Here is a 22,787-nt window from a genome sequence, read left to right on the forward strand (position 1 = left end):
CCTGACTCCAGCCGTTCTGGCCACATAAATCTTCAAAGCCCTGACTACATCAAGCACCTTGGAATCCTCCAAGTCACGAGTAGCCGTAGGCACCACAATAGGTTGGTTCAAATGAAAAGATGACACCACCTTCGGCAGAAATTGTGGACGAGTCCGTAATTCTGCCCTGTCCACATGGAAAACCAGATAGGGGCTTTTACATGACAAAGCCGCCAATTCTGACACACGCCTAGCCGAAGCTAAGGCCAATAGCATGACCACCTTCCACGTGAGATACTTTAGCTCCACGGTCTTAAGTGGATCAAACCAGTGGGATTTCAGGAAACCCAACACCACGTTGAGATCCCAAGGTGCCACTGGTGGCACAAAAGGGGGCTGAATATGCAGCACTCCCTTAACAAACGTCTGAACCTCAGGAAGAGAAGCCAGTTCTTTTTGAAAGAAAATAGATAGGGCTGAAATCTGGACCTTTATGGACCCCAACTTCAAGCCCATAGTCACTCCAGACTGTAGGAAATGCAGGAACCGGCCCAGCTGGAATTCCTCTGTAGGGGCCTTCCTGGCCTCACACCAGGCAACATATTTTCGCCATATACGGTGATAGTGTTTTGCTGTCACGTCCTTCCTAGCCTTTATTAGCGTAGTAATAACTTAATCCGGAATGCCTTTTTCCGCTAGGATCCGGCGTTCAACCGCCATGCCGTCAAACGCAGCCGCGGTTAGTCTTGGAACAGACAGGGCCCCTGTTGCAACAGGTCCTGTCTGAGAGGCAGAGGCCATGGGTCCTCTGTGAGCATTTCTTGCAGTTCCGGGTACCAAGTCTTTCTTGGCCAATCCGGAACCATGAGTATTGTTCTCACTCCTCTTTTCCTTACGATTCTCAGCACCTTTGGTATGAGAGGAAGAGGAGGAAATACATAGACCGACTGGAACACCCACGGTGTCACTAGTGCGTCCACAGCTATCGCCTGAGGGTCCCTTGACGTGGCGCAATACCTTTTTAGCTTTTTGTTGAGGCGGGATGCCATCATGTCCACCTGTGGCAGTTCCCATCGATTTGTAATCTGCGTGAAGACTTATTGATGAAGTCCCCAGTCTCCCGGGTGGAGGTCGTGCCTGCTGAGTAAGTCTGCTTCCCAGTTGTCCACTTCCGGAATGAACACTGCTGACAGTGCTTGCACGTGATTCTCCGCCCAACGAAGGATCCTGGTGGCTTCCGCCATCGCCACTCTGCTTCTTGTGCCACCCTGGCGGTTTACATGAGCCACTGCGGTGATGTTGTCTGACTGAATCAGCACCGGTTGGTTGCGAAGCAGAGGCTCCGCTTGACTCAGGGCGTTGTATATGGCCCTTAGTTCCAGGATATTTATGTGCAGAAGAGCCTCCTGACTTGACCACAACCCTTGGAAGTTTCTTCCCTGAGTGACTGCCCCCCATCCTCGGAGGCTCGCATCCGTGGTTACCAGGACCCAGTCCTGTATGCCGAACCTGCGGCCCTCGAGAAGGTGAGCACTCTGCAGCCACCACAGAAGAGACACCCTGGCCCTGGGGGACAGGGTGATCAGCCGATGCATCTGAAGATGCGATCTGGACCACTTGTCCAACAGATCCCACTGAAAGATCCTCGCATGGAACCTGCCGAAGGGAATGGCTTCTTATGATGCCACCATCTTTCCCAGGACTCGCGTGCAGTGATGCACCGACACCTGTTTCGGTTTTAAGAGGTCTCCGACTAGAGTCACGAGCTCCTGAGCCTTCTCTGCCGGGAGAAACACCTTCTTCTGGTCTGTCCCAGAAAGGGCAGATGCGTCGTAGGAATCAGCTGCGACTTTGGGATATTCAGAATCCAGCCATGCTGTTGCAACACTTCCTGAGAGTGTGCTACGCTGATCAGCAACTGCTCTCTGGACCTCGCCTTTATGAGGAGATCGTCCAAGTATGGGATAATTGTGACTCCTTGCTTTCTCAGGAGCACCATCATTTCCGCCATTACCTTGGTAAATATTCTCGGTGCCGTGGAGAGACCAAACGGCAACGTCTGGAATTGGTAATGACAGTCCTGTACCACAAATCTGAGGAACTCCTGATGAGGTGGATAAATGGGGACATGCAAGTAAGCATCCTTGATGTCAAGAGACACCATAAAATCCCCCTCTTCAAGGCTTGCAATGACCGCTCTGAGCGATTCCATTTTGAACTTGAATCTTTTCAGATAAATGTTCAGGGACTTTAAATTCAATATGGATCTGACCGAACCGTCCGGTTTCGGTACCACAAACATTGTGGAATAGTATCCCCTTCCATGTTGAAGGAGGGGAACCTTTACCACCACCTGCTGAAGATATAACTTGTGAATTGCCGCTAACACTACCTCCCTTTCCATGGGGGAAGCTGGCAGGGCCGATTTGAGGTAACGGTGAGGGGGCATCACTTCGAATTCCAGCTTGTATCCCTGGGACACAATCTGTATAGCCCAGGGATCCACCTGTGAGCGAACCCACTGGTGGCTGAAATTTTCGGGGACGCGCCCCCACCGCTCCTGGCTCCACCTGTGGAGCCCCAGCGTCATGCGGTGGATTTAGCGGAAGTCGGGGAGGACTTCTGTTCCTGGGAACTAGCTGTATGGTGCAGCTTCTTTCCTCTACCCCTGCCTCTGGCAAGAAAGGATGCACCTCTGACTTTCTTGCTTTTTTGTGATCGAAAGGACTGCATTTGGTAATACGGTGCTTTCTTAGGCTGTGAGGGAATATGGGGTATATGCAATTAGCGGCGAATCGCGGCAGTTTTTCGCCCGTTTTTTAATTCGACACAATTCGACCGTCAAATTCCGGCAAGTGGGTGCCGAAATTTACCATATTCAATAAAAAACGGATTCGACAGTCCCGCTGTCGAAAAACGGCCGATTTGACGGATTTTGATCCGATTTTTTAAAAACGGGAAAAAACGGGAAAAAACCCGAAAAAAAACTGCGTGGGGTCCCCCCTCCAAAGCATAACCAGCCTCGGGCTCTTCGAGCCGGTCCTGGTTCTAAAAATCCTGGGGGGAAAATGACAGGGGATACCCCGTATTTTTAAAACCAGCACCGGGCTCTGCGCCTGGTGCTGGTGCAAAAAATACGGGGGACAAAAAGAGTAGGGGTCCCCCATATTTTTTACACCAGCACCGGGCTCCACTAGCTGGACAGATAATACCACAGCCGGGGGTCACTTTTATACAGCGCCTGCGGCCGTGGCATTAAATATCCAACTAGTCACCCCTGGCCGGGGTACCCTGGGGGAGTGGGGACCCCTTTAATCAAGGGGTCCCCCCCCAGCCACCCAAGGGTCAGGGGTGAAGCCCGAGGCTGTCCCCCCCCATCCAAGGGCTGCGGATGGGGGGCTGATAGCCTTGAGAAAATTGAAAGAATATTGTTTTTCCCAGTAGTACTACAAGTCCCAGCAAGCCTCCCCCGCAAGCTGGTACTTGGAGAACCACAAGTACCAGCACGCGGGAGAAAAACGGGCCCGCTGGTACCTGTAGTTCTACTGGAAAAAAAATACCCAAATAAAAACAGGAGACACACACCGTGAAAGTAAAACTTTATTTCATACATGCCGACACATACATACTTACCTATGTTAACCCGCCGACTGGCACGCCCCCCTCGTCACTGAAGAATCCGGGGTACCTGTGAAAAAAATTATACTCACCTCAATCCAGTGTCCGGATCTTTTAAAATAATCCTCGTACTTGGCAAAAAAAAAAAATGAACACCCGAACCAAACGGACTGAAAGGGGTCCCATGTTTACACATGGGACCCCTTTCCCCGAATGCAGAGACCCCCCCGTGACTGCTGTCACAGAAAGGTCTCTTCAGCCAATCAGCGAGCGCAACGTCCTGGCACTCTGCTGATTGGCTGTATGCGCGTCTGAGCTGTCAGACAGCGCATCGCAAAGCCTCTCCATTATATTCAATAGTGGAAACTTTGCGTCAGCGGTGAGGTCACCCGCGGTCAGCGGCTGACCGCGGGTAACCCCACTGCTACCCGCAAAGTTCCCACCATTGAAACTAATGGAGGGAGCTGTGCGATGCGCTGTCTGACAGCAGACGCGCATACAGCCAATCAGGTGAGTGCCACGAAACAGCGCTTCCTGATTGGCTGAAGGGACCTTCTGTGACAGCAGTCACGTGGGGTCCCGGCATTCGTGGAAAGGGGTCCCATGTGTAAACATGGGACCCCTTTCAGTCCGTTTGGTCCGGGTGTTCGTTTTGTTATTTTGCCAAGTACGAGGATTATAATCTGGACACTGGATTGAGGTGAGTATAATTTTTTTCACAGGTATACCGTGGATTCTACTTGGACAAGTGGACAGAGGTCGGCGTGTGAACATAGGTAAGTATGTGTGTGTCGACATGTGTGTAATAAAGTTTTACTATCACGGTGTGTGTGTCCTGTTTTTATTTGGGTATTTTTTTTCCAGTAGAACTACAGGTACCAGCGGGCCCGTTTTTCTCCCGCATGCTGGTACTTGTGGTTCTCCAAGTACCAGCTTGCGTGGAAGGCTTGCTGGGACTTGTAGTACTACTGGAAAAAAACAATATTCTTTCAAATTTCTCAAGGCTATCAGCCCCCCATCCGCAGCCCTTGGATGGGGGGGACAGCCTCGGTCTTCACCCCTGGCCCTTGGGTGGCTGGGGGGGACCCCTTGATTGAAGGGGTCCCCACTACCCCAGGGTACCCCGGCCAGGGGTGACTAGTTGGATATTTAATGCCATGGCCGCAGGGCGCTGTATAAAAGTGACCCCCGGCTGTGGCATTATCTGTCCAGCTAGTGGAGCCCGATGCTGGTGTAAAAAATACGGGGGACCCCTACACTTTTTTTCCCCCATATTTTTTGCACCAGCACCAGGCGCAGAGCCCGGTGCTTGTTTTAAAAATACGGGGGATCCCCTGTCATTTTTCCCCCAGGATTTTTAGAACCAGGACCGGCTCGAAGAGCCCGAGGCTAGTTATGCTTTGGAGGGGGGACCCCACGCCATTTTTTTTCGGGATTTTACCATTCCATTTAAAAATAATAATAATAATAATAATAATAATAATAATAATAATAATAATATTTTAAAAAATATATAAATAATACTTGTGCCTCCAAAAAAGACAAACCAAGTACCTAATCCCTTCTAATATAAATAGATATGCTATTACCAATAAAAAAAAACACCAAAAAAAACATGTTTTAAATTTTTTTTTATTAGATTCCCCCACCAAAGTGTGGCGGATTGAAAATTACGAATTTACTGTCTAAAAGCACTGTTGTCGAATTTCCAAACTTCAATTGAATATACTTTTGGCGAATTGCTGCATTTGTACCATTGCAGAAATGTCGAATTTGACAAATGTCGAATTTCAAAAAGTCGAATTTTGAAAGTCCGTTTTTTTGATGGAAAGTACTGAATTGCATTGTCGATTTTTTTTTTGGGCGAAAAAGTCCAGTTTTTCGACAATTTCGGGAATTCGACCGCAATTGCATATACCTATATATGGCAAAAAATTTGACTTCCCAGCCGTAGCTGTGGAAACTAGGGCCCTCATTCCGAGTTGTTCGCTCGTTATATTTTTCTCGCAACGGAGCGATTAGTCGCTAATGCGCATGCGCAATGTCCGCAGTGCGACTGCGCCAAGTAAATTTGCTATGCAGTTAGGTATTTTACTCACGGCATTACGAGGTTTTTTCTTCGTTCTGGTGATTGTAATGTGATTGACAGGAAGTGGGTGTTTCTGGGCGGAAACTGGCCGTTTTATGGGTGTGTGCGAAAAAACGCTACCGTTTCTGGGAAAAACGCGGGAGTGGCTGGAGAAACGGAGGAGTGTCTGGCCGAACGCTGGGAGTGTTTGTGACGTCAAACCAGGAACGAAACTGACTGAACTGATCGCAGTTGCCGAGTAAGTGTGGAGCTACTCAGAAACTGCTAAGAAGTGTCTATTCGCAATTTTGCTAATCTTTCGTTCGCAATTTTGATAAGCTAAGATTCAATCCCAGTAGGCGGCGGCTTAGCGTGTGCAAAGCTGCTAAAAGCAGCTTGTGAGCGAACAACTCGGAATGAGGGCCTAGGTCCGAGAGACCGTCCCCAAACAATTCCTCACCCTTGTAAGGTAAAACCTCCATGTGCTTTTTGGAGTCGGCATCACCTGTCCATTGCCGAGTCCACAGGACCCTTCTAGGCAGAAATTGACATTGCATTTATTCTAGAGCCCAGTAGGCAAATGTCCCTCTGGGCATCCCTCATATATAGGACAGCGTCTTTTATATGCCCCAGGGTCAGTAAAATAGTATCCTTTTCCAAGGTATCCAGTTCCTCAGACAGATTATCTGTCCATGCTGCTACAGCACTACACATCCAGGCCGACGCAATTGCCGGCCTCAGTAGAGTACCTGAATGTGTATAAACAGACTTCAGGATACTTTCCTGCTTCCTATCCGCAGGATCCTTTAGGGAGGCCGTATCCTGTGACGGCAGGGCCACCTTCTTAGATAAGCGTGTCAGAGCTTTGTCTACCCTAGGGGAGGATTCCCAGCGCATCCTGTCCGTTGGAGGGAAAGGGTACGCCATAAGTAACCTTTTGGAAATCAGCACTTTCCTATCAGGGGAATCCCACGCTTTTTCACATAACTCATTTAACTCATGTGAAGGGGGAAAAGTCACCTCTTGCTTTTTCTCCCCAAACATATAAACCCTCTTGTCAGGGACAGGGTTTACCTCTGATATGTGCAATACATCCTTCATTGCTATAATCATGTAGCGGATGGCTTTAGCCATTTTAGGCTGCAATTTTACATCATCGCCATCGACACTGGAGTCAGAATCCGTGTCGATATCTGTGTCAACAATTTGGGATAGTGGGCGCTTCTGAGACCCTGACGGCCTCTGCGCTGTAGGATCAGGCATGGGCTGAGATCCCGACAGTCCCAAGGTTTCAACTTTATCCAACCTTTTATGCAAGGAGTTTACATTATCATTTAACACCTTCCACATAGCCATCCAATCAGGTGTCGGTGCCGTCGGCGGAGACACGTCATTCATCTGCACCTGCTCTGCCTCCACATAGCCCTCCTAGTCAAACATGTCGACACAAGCGTACCAACACACCACACACACAGGGGATGCTCTATATGAGGACAGGACCCCCACAAGGCCTTTTGGAGAGACAGAGAGTATGCCAGCACACACCCCAGCGCTATATAACCCAGGAATTACACAGTAACTTAGTGTTTACCCAGTAGCTGCTGTATATATGATTTATGCGCTAAATTTATGTGCCCCCCCTCTCTTTTTACCCTCTTTCTACCGTGAGTCTGCAGGGGAGAGCCTGGGGAGCTTCCTCTCAGCGGAGCTGTGGAGAGAAAATGGCGCTGGTGAGTGCTGAGGAAGAAGACCCGCCCCCTCAGCGGCGGGCTTCTGTCCCGCGATTTTGTGTAGAAATAATGGCGGGGGCTCATGCATATTACAGTTCCCAGCTGTATATATGCTGCTTTTTGCCAGGAGGTACTCAATTGCTGCCCAGGGCGCCCCCCCCCTGCGCCCTGCACCCTACAGTGACCGGAGTGTGTGGGTTAGTGTGGGAGCAATGGCGCACAGCTGCAGTGCTGTGCGCTACCTCATATGATGACAGGAGTCTTCTGCCGCCGATTTTGACGTCTTCTTGCTTCAACCCACCGGCTTCTGTCTTCTGGCTCTGCGAGGGGGACGGCGGCGCGGCTCCGGGAACGGACGACCAAGGTTAAGTTCCTGTGTTCGATCCCTCTGGAGCTAATGGTGTCCAGTAGCCTAAGAAGCGCAACCTAGCCGCAGTTAGTAGGTTTGCTTCTCTCCCCTCAGTCCCACGTAGCAGAGAGTCTGTTGCCAGCAGAAGCTCTCTGAAAATAAAAAATCTAACTAAAATACTTTCTTAATAGCAAGCTCAGGAGAGCTCACTAAAATGCACCCAGCTCCTTCCGGGCACAGATTCTAACTGAGGTCTGGAGGAGGGGCATAGAGGGAGGAGCCAGTGCACACCAGTAGTACTAAATCTTTCTTAGAGTGCCCAGTCTCCTGCGGAGCCCGTCTATTCCCCATGGTCCTTACAGAGTCCCCAGCATCCACTAGGACGTTAGAGAAAAGGAGATAAGCAAGAAAAAGTGGTAACAGCATGCAATAAGAAGAAAATTGATTCAGATTTTTCATTTTATTTTACAGATCATTACCATCCTACTGCTACTTCTAGCAAATTATTAACTTCTGCTATTCTGACTAGACAAAGAACAACAAACAGAACATCAAGCAACACTACAATAACACCAAGAGGTAATTAATTCAGGTGCTGTCAGTACAACAGTAAAGATATATATTCCAATAAAAACGACTTCAGATACAGATTTAATAATGTAGTTTATGGCTGTGTACACACGGTGCGATGTGCCGTACAGCCCGACATTGCCTATTCAGCTCCATCCCCACCGATATAGTCAGTGTTGGGCTACCTGCACAGTCTGGTTTTTTTTTTGCGATGCCGATCCCACGGGACTGCGCATCGGCATCGCAATGATTATACACGCGGTGTGATATGCATTAAGGGGGTCATTCGGACCGTCGGTGCAGCAAATTTGTTAGCAGTTGGGCAAAACCATGTGCACTGCAGGGGGGGGGCAGATATCACATGTGCAGAGGCCCTCATTCCGAGTTGATCGCTCGCTAGCAACTTTTTGCTGCACTGCGATCAGATAGTCGCCTCCTATGGGGGAGTGTATTTTCGCATTGCAAGTGTGCGAACGCTTTTGCAGCCGAGCGGTACAAAAACATTATTTTGCAGTTTCTGAGTAGCTCTGAACTTACTCAGCCGCTGCGATCACTTCAGTCTTTTTGGTCCTGGAATTGACGTCAGGCACCCACCCTGCAAACGCTTGAATACGTCTGCGTTTTCCCAAGCACTTCCAGAAAATGGTCAGTTGACACCCATAAATGCCCTCTTTCTGTCAATCACCTTGCCATCAGCTGTGCGAATGGATTCTTCGTTAAGTCCATCGCCCAGCATCGATCCTCTTTGTACCCATACAACGCGCCTGAACATTGCGGTGCATACTTTCTGACCCAGGATGCTACTAAGACTCTTATCCACTCACTGGTCATCTCCAGACTGGACTACTGTAATCTCCTCCTGACTGGCATTCCTGACAAATACCTCTCTCCACTCCAATCTATCCTCAATGCTGCTGCCTGGCTCATTTTCCTCACCAAACGCACTACGTCCACCTCTCCTCTCTTACTAGACCTTCATTGGCTCCCCTTCCCTTTCAAAATCCATTTCAAGCTTCTCACACTTGCTTACAAAGCCCTCACCCACTCCTCTCCCATCTACAACTCTTATCTTATCTCCCTTTACACTCCCACACGTCCTCTTCGCTCTGCTAATGCACGCCGACTCTCCTGCCTACGGATTACTTCCTCCCACTCCTACCTCCAAGATTTTTCACGTGCTGCACCACTTCTCTGGAATTCCCTACCTCTCCCCCTCAGACTCTCCACCCCTCTACAAAACTTTAAACGGGCTCTCAAGACCCACTTCTTCACCAAACCCAGCCAAATCTCATCCTAAACCTCTGTTTCATGCTCTCTATGTACCCCATCTGTCTCACCCCTGTCTGTCTACCCCTCCCCTTTAGAATGTAAGCTCTCACGAGCAGGGCCCTCTTCCCTCATGTGCTTATCCTTTGTCTTACTTTAATAATCTTCAACTGCACCAAATCCAGCAGTCTTCTCCTGCCACCTGGTACTTATTCCAGTGTCATCTGCTGATGTAGCTATGTTTATTTACCCTGTACTTGTCCTATATTGTCAACTGTAAGTTGCTGTTTTCCTGCTTGATTATTTGTTTATGTACTCTGTAATTGGGCGCTGCGGAACCCTTGTGGCACTATATAAATAAAGGATAATAATAATAAATACGCATGCGCAGTTTTGCCGAGTTTTAACCTGATCGCAGCTCTGCAAAAAGTTGCTAGCGAGCAATCAACACGGAATGAGGCCCAGAGAGTTAGATTTGGGTGGGTTATTTTCTTTCTGTGCAGGGTAAATACTGGCTGCTTTATTTTTACTTTGCAATTTAGATTTCAGTTTGAACACACCCCACCCAAATCTATCTCTCTCTGCACATGTTATATCTGCCCCCCCCCCCCCCCCCCCCCTGCAGTGCACATGGTTTTGCCCAACTGCTAAGAAATTTGCTGCTATGATCAGGTCTGAATTACCCCCTATATTTTCTGACGATTTTGACTATACAGTCAAAATCGAAAGAAATATTGCACCGTGTTTATGCACCTTATTACCTTTTTACCATTTGTGACAATAATCATATATTGGGTGGGATAGTAGAATGAAGGCTGAATAGATGTTAAACATTGAAATCATTCAACCTACAGTGTCCTAAAAGTGGATCTACCACTTGAAAATATGTGACAAACACTACTGTTTTTATATGCTTCCTAATTATTTATTTTAATACTGACCATTCCCATTCTTCTTTATAAAGAAGAATACAAAAACTTGCTTCAAAAGATTTATTTTATTTTAAATATAGTTGATCAGAAACACATTTCCCACAGTTTTTTCTGCACACCACTGTGCTTTCAGGTGGGGATCCACGAGAGTCTATAGCAGGGCTGGCCAAACCGGTCCTCGAGATCTACCAACAGTTCATGTTTTCCAGGCCTCCTGGAGATCTGTAGAATTGTCAGTTAGGAATGAATGCAGCACATCTTAATTAGTAATGACTACACCTGTCACTAGCTAGGTGGTCTGGAAAATGTGAACTGTTGGTAGATCTCGAGGACTGGTTTGGCCAGCTCTGGCCTATAGGAAAGAATATTTCCCCTGAAGCACTGTGCTCTTCTACTGGCCCAGGTGTGGGGAATTACTACATTTATTGGAAATAATCTGTCTACACAAGCTACTCATTCAGCTGTGTGACAAGCTGGACTAGCCAGCTGCAGGCTTACTCTCCCATTATGGGGTGGGTTTAATTAAAACTAATTCTGAGTGGTCTATCATCACTGCTTTATTTGAGCTGATATTGTTGGCACTCAGCAATGCTTTCTGAAATAATAATAGGAACAATAAACAGAGCACAATATTTGTAAATGAGTGGGATTTGCATCCATCTATAGAGCTTTCAGGTGCTTGATTAGTATACGTATGTACTGGCTAGCATCAGAGCTAGATTTACACACAATGGGGGTCATTCCGAGTTGATCGCTAGCTGCCGTTGTTCGCTGCGTAGTGAGCAGTGAAAAATACCGGTGAATCTGTGCATGCATATGCACCGCAATGCGCATGCGCGTCGTACGAGTACGAAGTCCTTTGTTGTTTTGCACTGGTTCTAGCGACGATTCCAAACGCACAGCCGATCGTAAGGAGATTGACAGGAGGAGGACGTTTACGGGTGTCAACTGACCGTTTCTGGGAGTGTTTGGAAAAACGCAGGCGTGGCCGGGTGTTTGCTGGTGTCATTACCATGTCACTCGTCGCAGCAATCATCGCACAGGATAAGTAACTACAGGGCTGGTCTTGTTTTGCACAAAATGTTTTTTGCAGGCGCTCTGCTGTACAGGTGTTCGCTCTCCTGCAAAGCAAAAATACACTCCCCCGTGGGCGGCGACTATGCGTTTGCACGGCTGCTAAAAACTACTAGCGAGCGATCAACTCGGAATGACCCCCAATATATGAGCCCAACGGTACATGTGGGCATTATACACAGGTGGTGGAAATGTGGTGAGTTTTGATCAAAGATGTTTAGAAATGTTATGCAGGTGAGACACTGCCTCACCTTTTAACTCCAGAGTTTTGACTATAAAAATTATTAGAATAACACAAAGAAGATATTTCTAATGCAGTATTTGAAATTTTCATATACTTTATATAGTCAAAACTCTGGCGTAGAAATTAGTATGACAGGAAAGCCTCTGCCTCACCTCACGTCACTGATGTACACATGAATAATTGTCTTTTAGGTTAGGGGTTGGCTGTGTGAGTCACCTGTCCCATCCAGCAGAGATTGGTGATGGTCTAATAATGATTAAAGAGGCGGGTCGGGAAGCCTGCTGTTAGGGTCCAATGCCGGATCCCACCCAGGAAGGACCCGTTTCCAATTGCCGGGTGGGATCCAGCATTGAAGATGTGAAAGGGGTAATATATTCTCGGATTGTCCAGGGGAAGCTACGCCTTCACGGGGCAGAGGTGGTGGGAGTGATGATGACCAGATAACAGACAGAAGAATGAAATTTAAATAATGATTTAAGGACTAAGGGGTCTATGTACAGTACTAAAGCTTGGAGAGAGATAAAGTGGATGGAGATAAAGTACAAACCCATACCTCCCAAAATGACCCATTCCAGGAGGGACAAAATGCTCTGTACCTGAACTTCTCTCTTAATGTATGATTGCCGGCACCTGTACTGAAACACCTTTCTCATCAATTAGATAGTTCAACACAGGTGACGCCAATCATATGGTAAGTACAGGTAGAGAGCAGTTTGTCCTTCCTGGAATGGGTCATGTTGGGAGGTATGCAAACCAACCAGCTCCAGTTATTTTTTAAACACAGCCTGTATCATGGCAGTTAGGAGGTAATTGACTGGTACTTTATCTCTCTCCAATGTATAGTACATAGACCTCAGAGTCACTTCTGCTTTATTTACTACAATTACAACTTTTTATTGCGTTCATCACTAGTCTGTGGAGAGAGCTCTTTTCTCTCTGGTAGTAGTGTAATTATCAACATTCAGATATAATTGCTATAGACACATTTCTCCTGCACAGATGCATCGAAGTACATTACACTCTGTGCTTTTCACAAAGACCTTGGGCCAAATTTAATAGCCCGCTGTTTTTGCAGGCATGATAGTCAGCAGTTTTAAATAAGTTAAAGGTAAAACAAACCCATGATATTCTTAGTATTGTGTATTTTTCTATTTTCTATTTTGTCTCTTAACAAAATTTTATTTAGGCCAGATAAGGCAACAGATACAAATAAGAGCTGGATTAAGGCCTCGGGGAAGGGGGGGGGGGGGGGGCACTTAAGACAGGGGGGCCCTTAGATCTAATATATCATCTATATATATATATATATATATATATATATATATATTTTAGTCATGCGTCCGGCACAGCCTCCTTAGAATAATAACGCACTGGATGACTTCACAAATGCCTTCATTCAATCCATCTATTAAAACCTACTGTATATGCGACTTTTGGATGATTCGGTGTCTATGGAATTGGAAAAGCTACCTATTGACCATCGTAACCTAAGTGCTATTGAACAACAAGCACTAAAAACATTGGCCCAGAACGCTATGTTAATTTTTTGGCCTGCTAATAAGGGCGGTGCCCTGGTGATACAGGGCTTGGCTCAATATAAGTTACAAGTACAACGTCGTTTGGACGATACATTAACGTATAGGTTATTACCATCGGATCCTACTTCTGTATTTAAATCAGAGTTATCACTTTGTTTGCAACAAGCAGTGGATAATGGTGTTATTACTGGTAAACTTAGGGATGCTTTGCTCCCGGCTTTTCCATTAGTTCCATTACTGTATACGATCCTGAAGATACATAAATCTTTAACTGACCCGCCGGATAGACCTATAATTGCAGCCCGTGGCGGATTATTCCAACCAATTTCTGTGTATTGTGATAGTCTATTACAGCCTTGTATTCATGATCATGATCGTTACTTATTGGATACAACTACATTATTATCTAAATTGCAGGCATTTCCAGTATTAGATAATGATATTTGTGCATTCACTATTGATGTTACCAATTTATACACCATCATTCCACATACTATGGGTTTATCTGCAGTAAGAAGATTTCTTGATGGTCATCCATTGTATTCTGGCCCTGACGTCAATTTTGTTGTGGAGTTACTGCAGTTAATTCTTACAAAAAATATTTTTTTATATAACAGCGAGTTTTATTTACAGCTGATTGGTTGTGCTATGGGGGCGGCGGTAGCCCCCTCATACGCTAATATTTTTAGGTTTCAGGTGGAAGAAATTGTGTTTTTTTCTGATCCATTGATTGCCGGTCGCATAACCTTTTATTGTCGTTATATAGACGATTTATTGCTTTTTTGGAAGGGTCCTAGTTCTATATTGATAGATCATATTGAGCAACATAATGCTAGTGACTCACCAGTCAAATTTACGTTTACTTCTAGTAATAGCGAGGTTCATTTTTTGGATGTTGCGATTACTCTGACAAATGGAGTAATTGGTACTAATTTATACTCTAAACCAACAGATAAAAATAATCTTTTATGTGCTACAAGTTGCCATCCTAAATCTTTGATAAAAGGCTTACCTTATTACCAGTTTGTCAGAGTCAGATGTACAAAAAGCTGAGGTTCAAATGAACTCTATGTTTGTCAATTTTTTTAGCTCGGGGTTATCACTATGATTTACTACAGTCAGCTAAGTGTAAAGCACTAGCTTTGGATCGACAGAGTTTGTTACAATTCTCAAGTAAACAGGTAGCTCCGATGTTACAATGGGTTACTCAGTACAGCCAAGTTAGCCCAACTATCAATAAAGTATCAATGAAATTTTGGCCCATAATTCAGACAGATGTTGATCTTAATCTGTCTGAGACACGTCTTCTATCTTGCTATAAAAGAGGCCGGAGTTTACGTGATATCTTAGTAAAATCAGATATCTCTAACACTGATGCTAATGTTCATGTGGGTAAATTGGGTTGTATTCGTTGGTCATGTGTTACATGTCGTTTTATGATTGCAGGTGATATCTTTTACCATCCCCAGATGGGTAAACCGATATATATCCTCAATTCGAGGAGGCAATAGAAGTTTAAAATTGTTGCAATGTGAGGCTCGTTGGATTTCACGCCTTGATACTTTAGCTCCTAAAAGTCTCAATGAACACAGTGGTATTAGTGTTCTGGCCCTTAGTAATTGAGGTTGTCTTAATGTTTGTAACACTGCCATTACTGTTCTTTTCCAGTCCTGCTATCATGTATTTTAAGTTCACTTTGTATATGTTTTTTAAGGTGATTTGTTTATTGTTGATGTGCTACTATGGTTACTCATATGACGTCAGTCGCTGCAGCATGGTACTGCATGATGACGTCATCTGTATTGCACCGCCGTCTGGGAGAGCGGTCCCGGTTTGGAATGGCGCCACTAGTATTGTCTATCTTTATAAGGTGAGACGTTTTTCTTTTGTACTTTATCTGATGAAAATGCTTTGTCAATAAATGCATTGAAACATTGCTGCTAATACATGTTTACAGTGAGTCATTGGTGTGCCACACCATTTGTGGATGGTATATATATTCTATCTTTGGCTGAGCTGCTTTGGGGACCGAAACGTAAATCTAAAAATACTGGGTAAAAGCTAGCTAGAACATAGAAAATCAATAGAAGCAATGTTACACTAAAAAAAACATATAGGATAAGAAAGTGCTGCTTATGTTAAAAATGGAGAGTCAATTGAGGTACATCCAACGCGTTTCGTCCATCCTTGATGAAGTCTGATTTTCTATGTTCTAGCTAGCTTTTACCTAGTATTTTTAGATTTCTTGATCCTCCATATCTAAGCCCACCTTGACTTTTAATTTTTAATTTAATTTTTTAATATCTTGCCTACCATTATGAGATAGAATTTGTAAATATTTATTGTCCGTGATAATTAGAAGTTTGGTGGTTGTGTAGCAACCAAAAGTTGCTTAATTTTGGATAAAGGCGATAATGAGCTGTGTATTATTATATACATTTACCATGTTATATTGAGCCTTAGTAATATTAATGTTTTTATGATAAGGGGCTTTTTTGTGATTTTTTATGTGATTTTTTGACCCCGGGTCCGCTGTGTCAGTGTGTTGTGACAGCTGCTGTCACTCACTGTTTACATCAGGAGAGGAGCTCGTGCATACCCAGGGCACGCCCACCGTTGCCGGGGAGACAGGAAGGGTTCCTGTGTGTATGATCGACGCCGGGCGGGACGTCACTTCCGGGTGCGGACGCCTGTAGACTGTCCTCCACCACAGTGAGCCTTGTCATTAGTTCCGGGTAACGGAAGAGAATGCTCGTGGGATGGTGGTGCTAAACTCCGGAGAGAGGTGAGTTTTGAGAGCTGCTGTAGACATAGTGAACATTGCGGACAGACAACCGGGAGTTTGGGACAGCCCAGTTTGGCGCAGAGAGGGACAACACATGTGTTGTAATGCATGTTATTATGTGTGTATATATTCGTGTTTGGCATTGATAAAGTATAGTGATGGCATTTCCCTGGAAGAAGGTGCTGTTGCACCGAAACAGCTGTAGGAGTTGCCACCTGCTGTGCCAGTTGTTTTGATGCATCTGATATGCTAAGTATCATAATTTCTCTAACGTCCTAGTGGATGCTGGGAACTCCGTAAGGACCATGGGGAATAGCGGGCTCCGAAGGAGGCTGGGCACTCTAGAAAGATTTATGACTACCTGGTGTGCACTGGCTCCTCCCACTATGACCCTCCTCCAAGCCTCAGTTAGATCTTGTGCCCGGCCGAGGTTTGATGCACACTAGGGGCTCTCCTGAGCCCTTAGAAAGAAAGTATAGATTTAGGTTTTTTATTTTCAGTGAGACCTGCTGGCAACAGGCTCACTGCAGCGAGGGACTAAGGGGAGAAGAAGCGAACTCGCCTGCTTGCAGCCGGATTGGGCTTCTTAGGCTACTGGACACCATTAGCTCCAGAGGGATCGACCGCAGGCCCAGTCCTTGGTGTTCGGTCCCGGAGCCGCGCCGCCGTCCCCCTTACAGAGCCAGAAGCAAGAAGAGGTCCGGAAAATCGGCGGCAGAAGACATCAGTCTTCACCAAGGTAGCGCACAGCACTGCAGCTGTGCGCCATTGCTCCTCATACACACTTCACACTCCGGTCACTGAGGGTGCAGGGCGCTGGGGGGGCGCCCTGAGAAGCAATAATAACACCTTGGCTGGCAAAAATACCACAATATATAGCCCCAGAGGCTATATATGTGGAAAATACCCCTGCCAGAATCCAAAAAAAGCGGGAGAATAGTCCGCGGAAAAGGGGCGGAGCTATCTCCTGCAGCACACTGGCGCCATTTCTCCTTCACAGATCCGATGGAAGGAAGCTCCCTGGCTCTCCCCTGCAGTCTACACTACAGAACAGGGTTAAAACAGAGAGGGGGGGCACTAAATTTAGGCGCAGTATAAATTATATAAAAGCAGCTATAGGGGACATAACTCAGTTAGTCCCTGCATTATATAGCGCTCTGGTGTGTGCTGGCATACTCTAACTCTGTCCACCCAAAGGGCTTTTGTGGGTCCTGTCCTCATTGGAGCATTCCTTGTGTGTGTGCGGTGTGTCGGTACGGCTGTGTTGACATGTTTGATGAGGAGACTTATGTGGAGGCGGAGCAGATGCCGATAAATGAGATGTCGCCCCTGTGGGCCGACACCAGAGTGGATGGATAGGTGGAAGGTATTAACCGACAGTGTCAACTCCTTACATAAAAGGCTGGATGACGTAACAGCTATGGGACAGCCGGCTTCTCAGCCTGCGCCTGCCCAGGCGTCTCAAAGGCCATCAACGCTCCCTCAGATGGCAGACACAGATGTCTACACGGAGTCTGACTCCAGTGTCGACGAGGTTGAGACATGTACACAATCCACTAGGAACATCCGTTACATGATCCCGGCAATATAAAATGTGTTACACATTTCTGACATTAACCCAAGTACCACTAAAAACAAAGGGTTTTATGTGTGGGGAGAAAAAGCAGGCAGTGTTTTGTTCCCCCATCAAATGAGTGAATGAAGTATGAAAAAGCGTGGGTTTCCCCGATAAGAAACTGGTAATTTCTAACAAGTTACTGATGGCGTACCCTTTCCCGCCAGAGGATAAGTTACGCTGGGAGATATCCCCTAGGGTGGATAAGGCGTTCACACGTTTGTCAAGGTGGCACTGCCGTCTTAGGATACGGCCACTTTGAAGGTACCTGCTGATAAATAGCAGGAGGCTATCCTGAAGTCTGTATTTACACACTCAGGTACTAGACTGAGACCTGCAGCCTGCTGCAGCGTGGTCTGTACCCCTTTCAAACAGGGATACTATTTTGCGAACATAAGACGTCGTCTTATATATGAGGGATGCACAGAGGAATATTTTGCCGGCTGGCATCCTGAATTATTGCAATGTCCATTCTGTCAGGAGGGTATTGGAGACCCGACACTGGACAGGTGATGCTGACTTTGAAAGGCACATAGAGCCTTATAAGGGTGAGGAATTGGTTGGGGATGGTCTCTGGGACCTCGTATCCACAGCTACAGCTGGGATGAAAATATTTTACCTCAGGTTTCCTCACAGCCTAAGAAAAGCACTGTATTATCAGGTACAGTCCTTTCGGCTTCAAAAAAGCAAGCTGGTCAAACGAGGGAAGAGGAAAAAAAGATGCACCAGCAGCCAGTTCCCAGAATCAAAATTCTTCCCCTGCTTCCTCTGAGTACACCACATGACGCGGGGGCTCCACAGGCGTAGCCAGGTACGGTGGGGGGCCGCCTCAAAAATTTCAGCGATCAGTGGGCTCGCTCACAGGTGGATCCCTGGATCCTTCAAGTAATATCTCAGGGGTACAAGCTGGAAGTCGAGGCCCCCCCCCCCGCCGTTTACTCAAATCTGCCTTGCCGACAACTCCCTCAGGCAGGGAGGCTGTGCTAGAGGCAATTCACAAGCTGTATTCCCAGCAGGTGATAGTCAAGGTGCCCCTACTTCAACAAGGACGGGGTTACTATTCCACACTGTTTGTGGTACCGAAACCAGCCGGTTCGGTGAGACCCATTTTAAAATGGAAATCCTTGAACACTTACATAACAAAGTTCAAGATGGAATCGCTCAGGGCGGTTATTGCAAGCCTGGACGAGGGGGATTACATGGTATCCCTGGACATCAAGGATGCTTACCTGCATGTCCCTATTTACCTTCCTCACCAGGAGTACCTCAGATTGTGGTACAGGATTGCCATTACCAATTCCAGACACTACCGTTTGGACTGTCCACGGCACCGAGGGTGTTTACCAAGGTAATGGCAGAAATAATGATACTCCTTCATAAAAAGGGAGTTTTTATTTATCCCATACTTGGACGATCTCCTTATAAAGGCAAGGTCCAGGGAGCAGTTACTGGTCGGAGTAGCACTATCTCAGGAGGTGCTACAACAGCATGGCTGGATTCTGAACGCTTACTGTTCCTGGGGATGATTTTGGACACAGAACAGAAAAAAGTGTTTCTCCCGCAGGAGAAAGCCAAGGAGCTGTCATCTCTAGTCAGAGACCTCCTAAAACCAAAAAGGGTATCGGTGCATCGTTGCACACGAGTCCTGGGAAAAATGGTGGCTTCATACGAAGCAATTCCATTCGGCAGGTTCCATGCGAGGACTTTCCAGTGGGACCTCTTGGATAAGTGGTCGGGATCGCATCTTCAAATGCATCAAATGATAACCCTGTCTCCAAGGACCAGGGTATCTCTACTGTGGTGGCTGCAGGGTGCTCATCTTCTAGAGGGCCGCAGTTTCGGCATACAGGACTGGGTCCTGGTGACCACGGATGCCAGCCTTCGAGGCTGGGGAGCAGTCACACAGGGAAGAAACTTCCAGGGCCTATGGTCAAGTCAGGAGACTTCCCTACATATAAATTCTGGAACTGAGGGACATTTACAATGCCCTAAGTCAGGCAAGGCCCCTGCTTCAAAATCAGCCGGTACTGATACAGTCAGACAACCTCACGGCAGTCGCCCATGTGAACCGACAGGGCGGCACAAGAAGCAGGATGGCAATGGCAGAAGCCACAAGGATTCTCCGATGGGCGGAAAATCACGTACTAGCACTGTCAGCAGTGTTCATTCCGGGAGTGGACAACTGGGAAGCAGACTTCCTCAGCAGACACGACCTACACCCGGGAGAGTGGGGACTTCATCCAGAAGTCTTCCTGCTGTTGATAAACCGTTGGGAAAGGCCACAGGTGGACATGATGGCGTCCCGCCTCAACAAAAAGCTAAAGAGATATTGCGCCAGGTCAAGGGACCCTCAGGCGATAGCTGTGGACGCTCTAGTGACACCGTGGGTGTACTAGTCGGTTTATGTGTTCCCTCCTCTGCCTCTCATACCAAAGGTACTGAGAATAATAAGATGGCGAGTAGTAAGAGCGATACCCGTGGTTCCGGATTGGCCAAGAAGGGCTGGGTACCCGGAACTTCAGAAAATGATATCAGAGGACCCATGGCCTCTGCCGCTCAGACAGGACCTGCGTCAGCAGGGGCCCTGTCTGTTCCAAGACTTACCGCGGCTGCGTTTGACGGCATGACGATTGAACGCCGGATCCTGAAGGAAAAGGGTATTCCGGAAGAAGTCATTCCTACGCTTATTAAAGCCAGGAAAGATGTTACAGCAAAGCATTATCACCGCATATGGCGGAAATATGTTGCATGGTGCGAGGCCAAAAAGGCCCCAACAGAGGAATTTCAACTCGGTCGATTTCTGCATTTCCTGCAAGCAGGAGTGAATATGGGCCTAAAACTAGGCTCCATTAAAGTACAGATCTCGGCTCTGTCGATTTTCTTTCAAAAAGAACTAGCTTCAGTACCTGAAGTTCAGACATTGTGAAAGGAGTGCTGCATATTCAGCCCCCGTTTGTGCCTCCTGTGGCACCTTGGGATCTCAACGTGATGTTGAGTTTCTTAAAATCACATTGGTTTGAGCCACTAAAAACCGTGGATCTGAAATATCTCACGTGGAAAGTGGTCATGTTATTGGCCTTGGCTTCAGCCAGGCGAGTGTCAGAATTGGCGGCTTTATCATGTAAAAGCCCTTATCTGATTTTCCATATGGATAGGGCAGAATTGAGGACTCGTCCCCAATTTCTCCCTAAGGTGGTGTCAGCGTTTCACCTGAACCAGCCTATTGTGGTGCCGGCGGCTACTAGTGAATTGGAGGACTCCAAGTTGCTAGACGTTGTCAGGGCCCTGAAAATATATGTTTCCAGGACAGCTGGAGTCAGAAAATCTGACTCGCTGTTTATCCTGTATGCACCCAACAAGCTGGGTGCTCCTGCTTCTAAGCAGTCTATTGCTCGCTGGATTTGTAGTACAATTCAGCTTGCACATTCTGTGGCAGGCCTACCACAGCCACAATCTGTAAATGCCCATTCCACAAGGAAGGTGGGCTCATCTTGGGCGGCTGCCCGAGGGGTCTCGGCTTTACAACTTTGCCGAGCAGCTACTTGGTCAGGGGCAAACACGTTTGCAAAATTCTACAAATTTGATACCCTGGCTGAGGAGGACCTGGAGTTCTCTCATTCGGTGCTACAGAGTCATCCGCACTCTCCCGCCCGTTTGGGAGCTTTGGTATAATCCCCATGGTCCTTACGGAGTTCCCAGCATCCACTAGGACGTTAGAGAAAATAAGAATTTACTCACCGGTAATTCTATTTCTCGTAGTCCGTAGTGGATGCTGGGCGCCCATCCCAAGTGCGGATTGTCTGCAATACTTGTAAATAGTTATTGTTAACTAAAGGGTTATTGTTGAGCCATCTGTTGAGAGGCTCAGTTGTTTTCATACTGTCAAACTGGATATAGTATCACGAGTTGTACGGTGTGATTGGTGTGGCTGGTAAGAGTCTTACCCGGGATTCTAAATCCTTCCTTATTATGTCAGCTCGTCCGGGCACAGTGTCCTAACTGAGGCTTGGAGGAGGGTCATAGTGGGAGGAGCCAGTGCACACCAGGTAGTCATAAATCTTTCTAGAGTGCCCAGCCTCCTTCGGAGCCCGCTATTCCCCATGGTCCTTACGGAGTTCCCAGCATCCACTATGGACTACGAGAAATAGAATTACCGGTGAGTAAATTCTTATTTATATTATCATTGCCATGATGAAGCACAATGCACTTTAAGGAAATTAAAATGGTTTGAAAACTATATGCTGCTTCGAGTGGTGTGCTGGTGCATATGTGGATTGCTGCATATTGAGGATAGATATATATATATATATATATATATATATAAAACAAGCAAAGCGATTCAGTCTGCGCAATGTCCAATGTCTCAAGTCTTAATATATAAAACCGTCCTGCACTGCACGGTGCTCCAGTAAAGTGCTGCATCCCTTGTATACCCTATCCAGTGGGCTGTGTCTACAAAGCAAGAAGCAATAAGGAGGCGCACAATAGTGAAGTAAGTCTTCTAAAAATGTTTATAGTGTATTAGGTAAAATATACACTCACAATATATCACATAAAACAAGCATCTCACAATAGCGGCAACAGTCGGACTCTCAGCTCCATGTGGAGGCTCTATTCCATAAGTCTGCAAACTCGGTTCTCATTACCCCACACAGTGCATGTTTTGCAGGTAACCCAGCAGGTGCACAGGTGTATTACTCACAGACACATTTGAAAAGATCCACAGGTGGAGTTAATTATTTCACTTGTGATTCTGTGAGGAGACCTGCAAAACATGCACTGTGTGAGGTAATGAGGATCGAGTTTGCAGACCTATGCTCTATTCCATTCGGCGTCCCGGAAGTGAGTCACAAACCTCGATCTCAGCAATATGCAGGCGTCACCTCAGCTCAGTCATCAATTTCTAAGACCGGTTTCGTCTTCCGACTCCCTCAGTGGGCATCAATCATAACCTGTGGATTACAGTGTTATTTGCAAGATGCCTTTAAGTGTCACCTCAGAAGCAAATATATATATATA

At 46.6% G+C, this 22,787-nt stretch overlaps 1 protein-coding gene across 9 annotated transcripts in view; it reads left to right on the forward strand.

Annotated features, from left to right (window-relative positions):
- The window catches only part of EMCN (endomucin), a 431,382-nt gene that overhangs the window by 260,210 nt on the left and 148,385 nt on the right, over positions 1-22,787 (forward strand). For 7 of the 9 annotated variants that reach the window (XM_063918475.1, XM_063918528.1, XM_063918483.1 and 4 more), the window contains one exon: positions 8,216-8,323. The exons of the other annotated variants lie outside the window; for them this stretch is intronic. In XM_063918475.1, the coding sequence (XP_063774545.1) occupies positions 8,216-8,323 (108 nt within the window). The remainder of the gene's footprint in view (positions 1-8,215; positions 8,324-22,787) is intronic. 9 annotated transcript variants of the gene reach the window in all.

Source organism: Pseudophryne corroboree, chromosome 1 (genome assembly GCF_028390025.1).
Source record: "Pseudophryne corroboree isolate aPseCor3 chromosome 1, aPseCor3.hap2, whole genome shotgun sequence".
Taxonomy (NCBI): Eukaryota; Metazoa; Chordata; class Amphibia; order Anura; family Myobatrachidae; genus Pseudophryne; species Pseudophryne corroboree.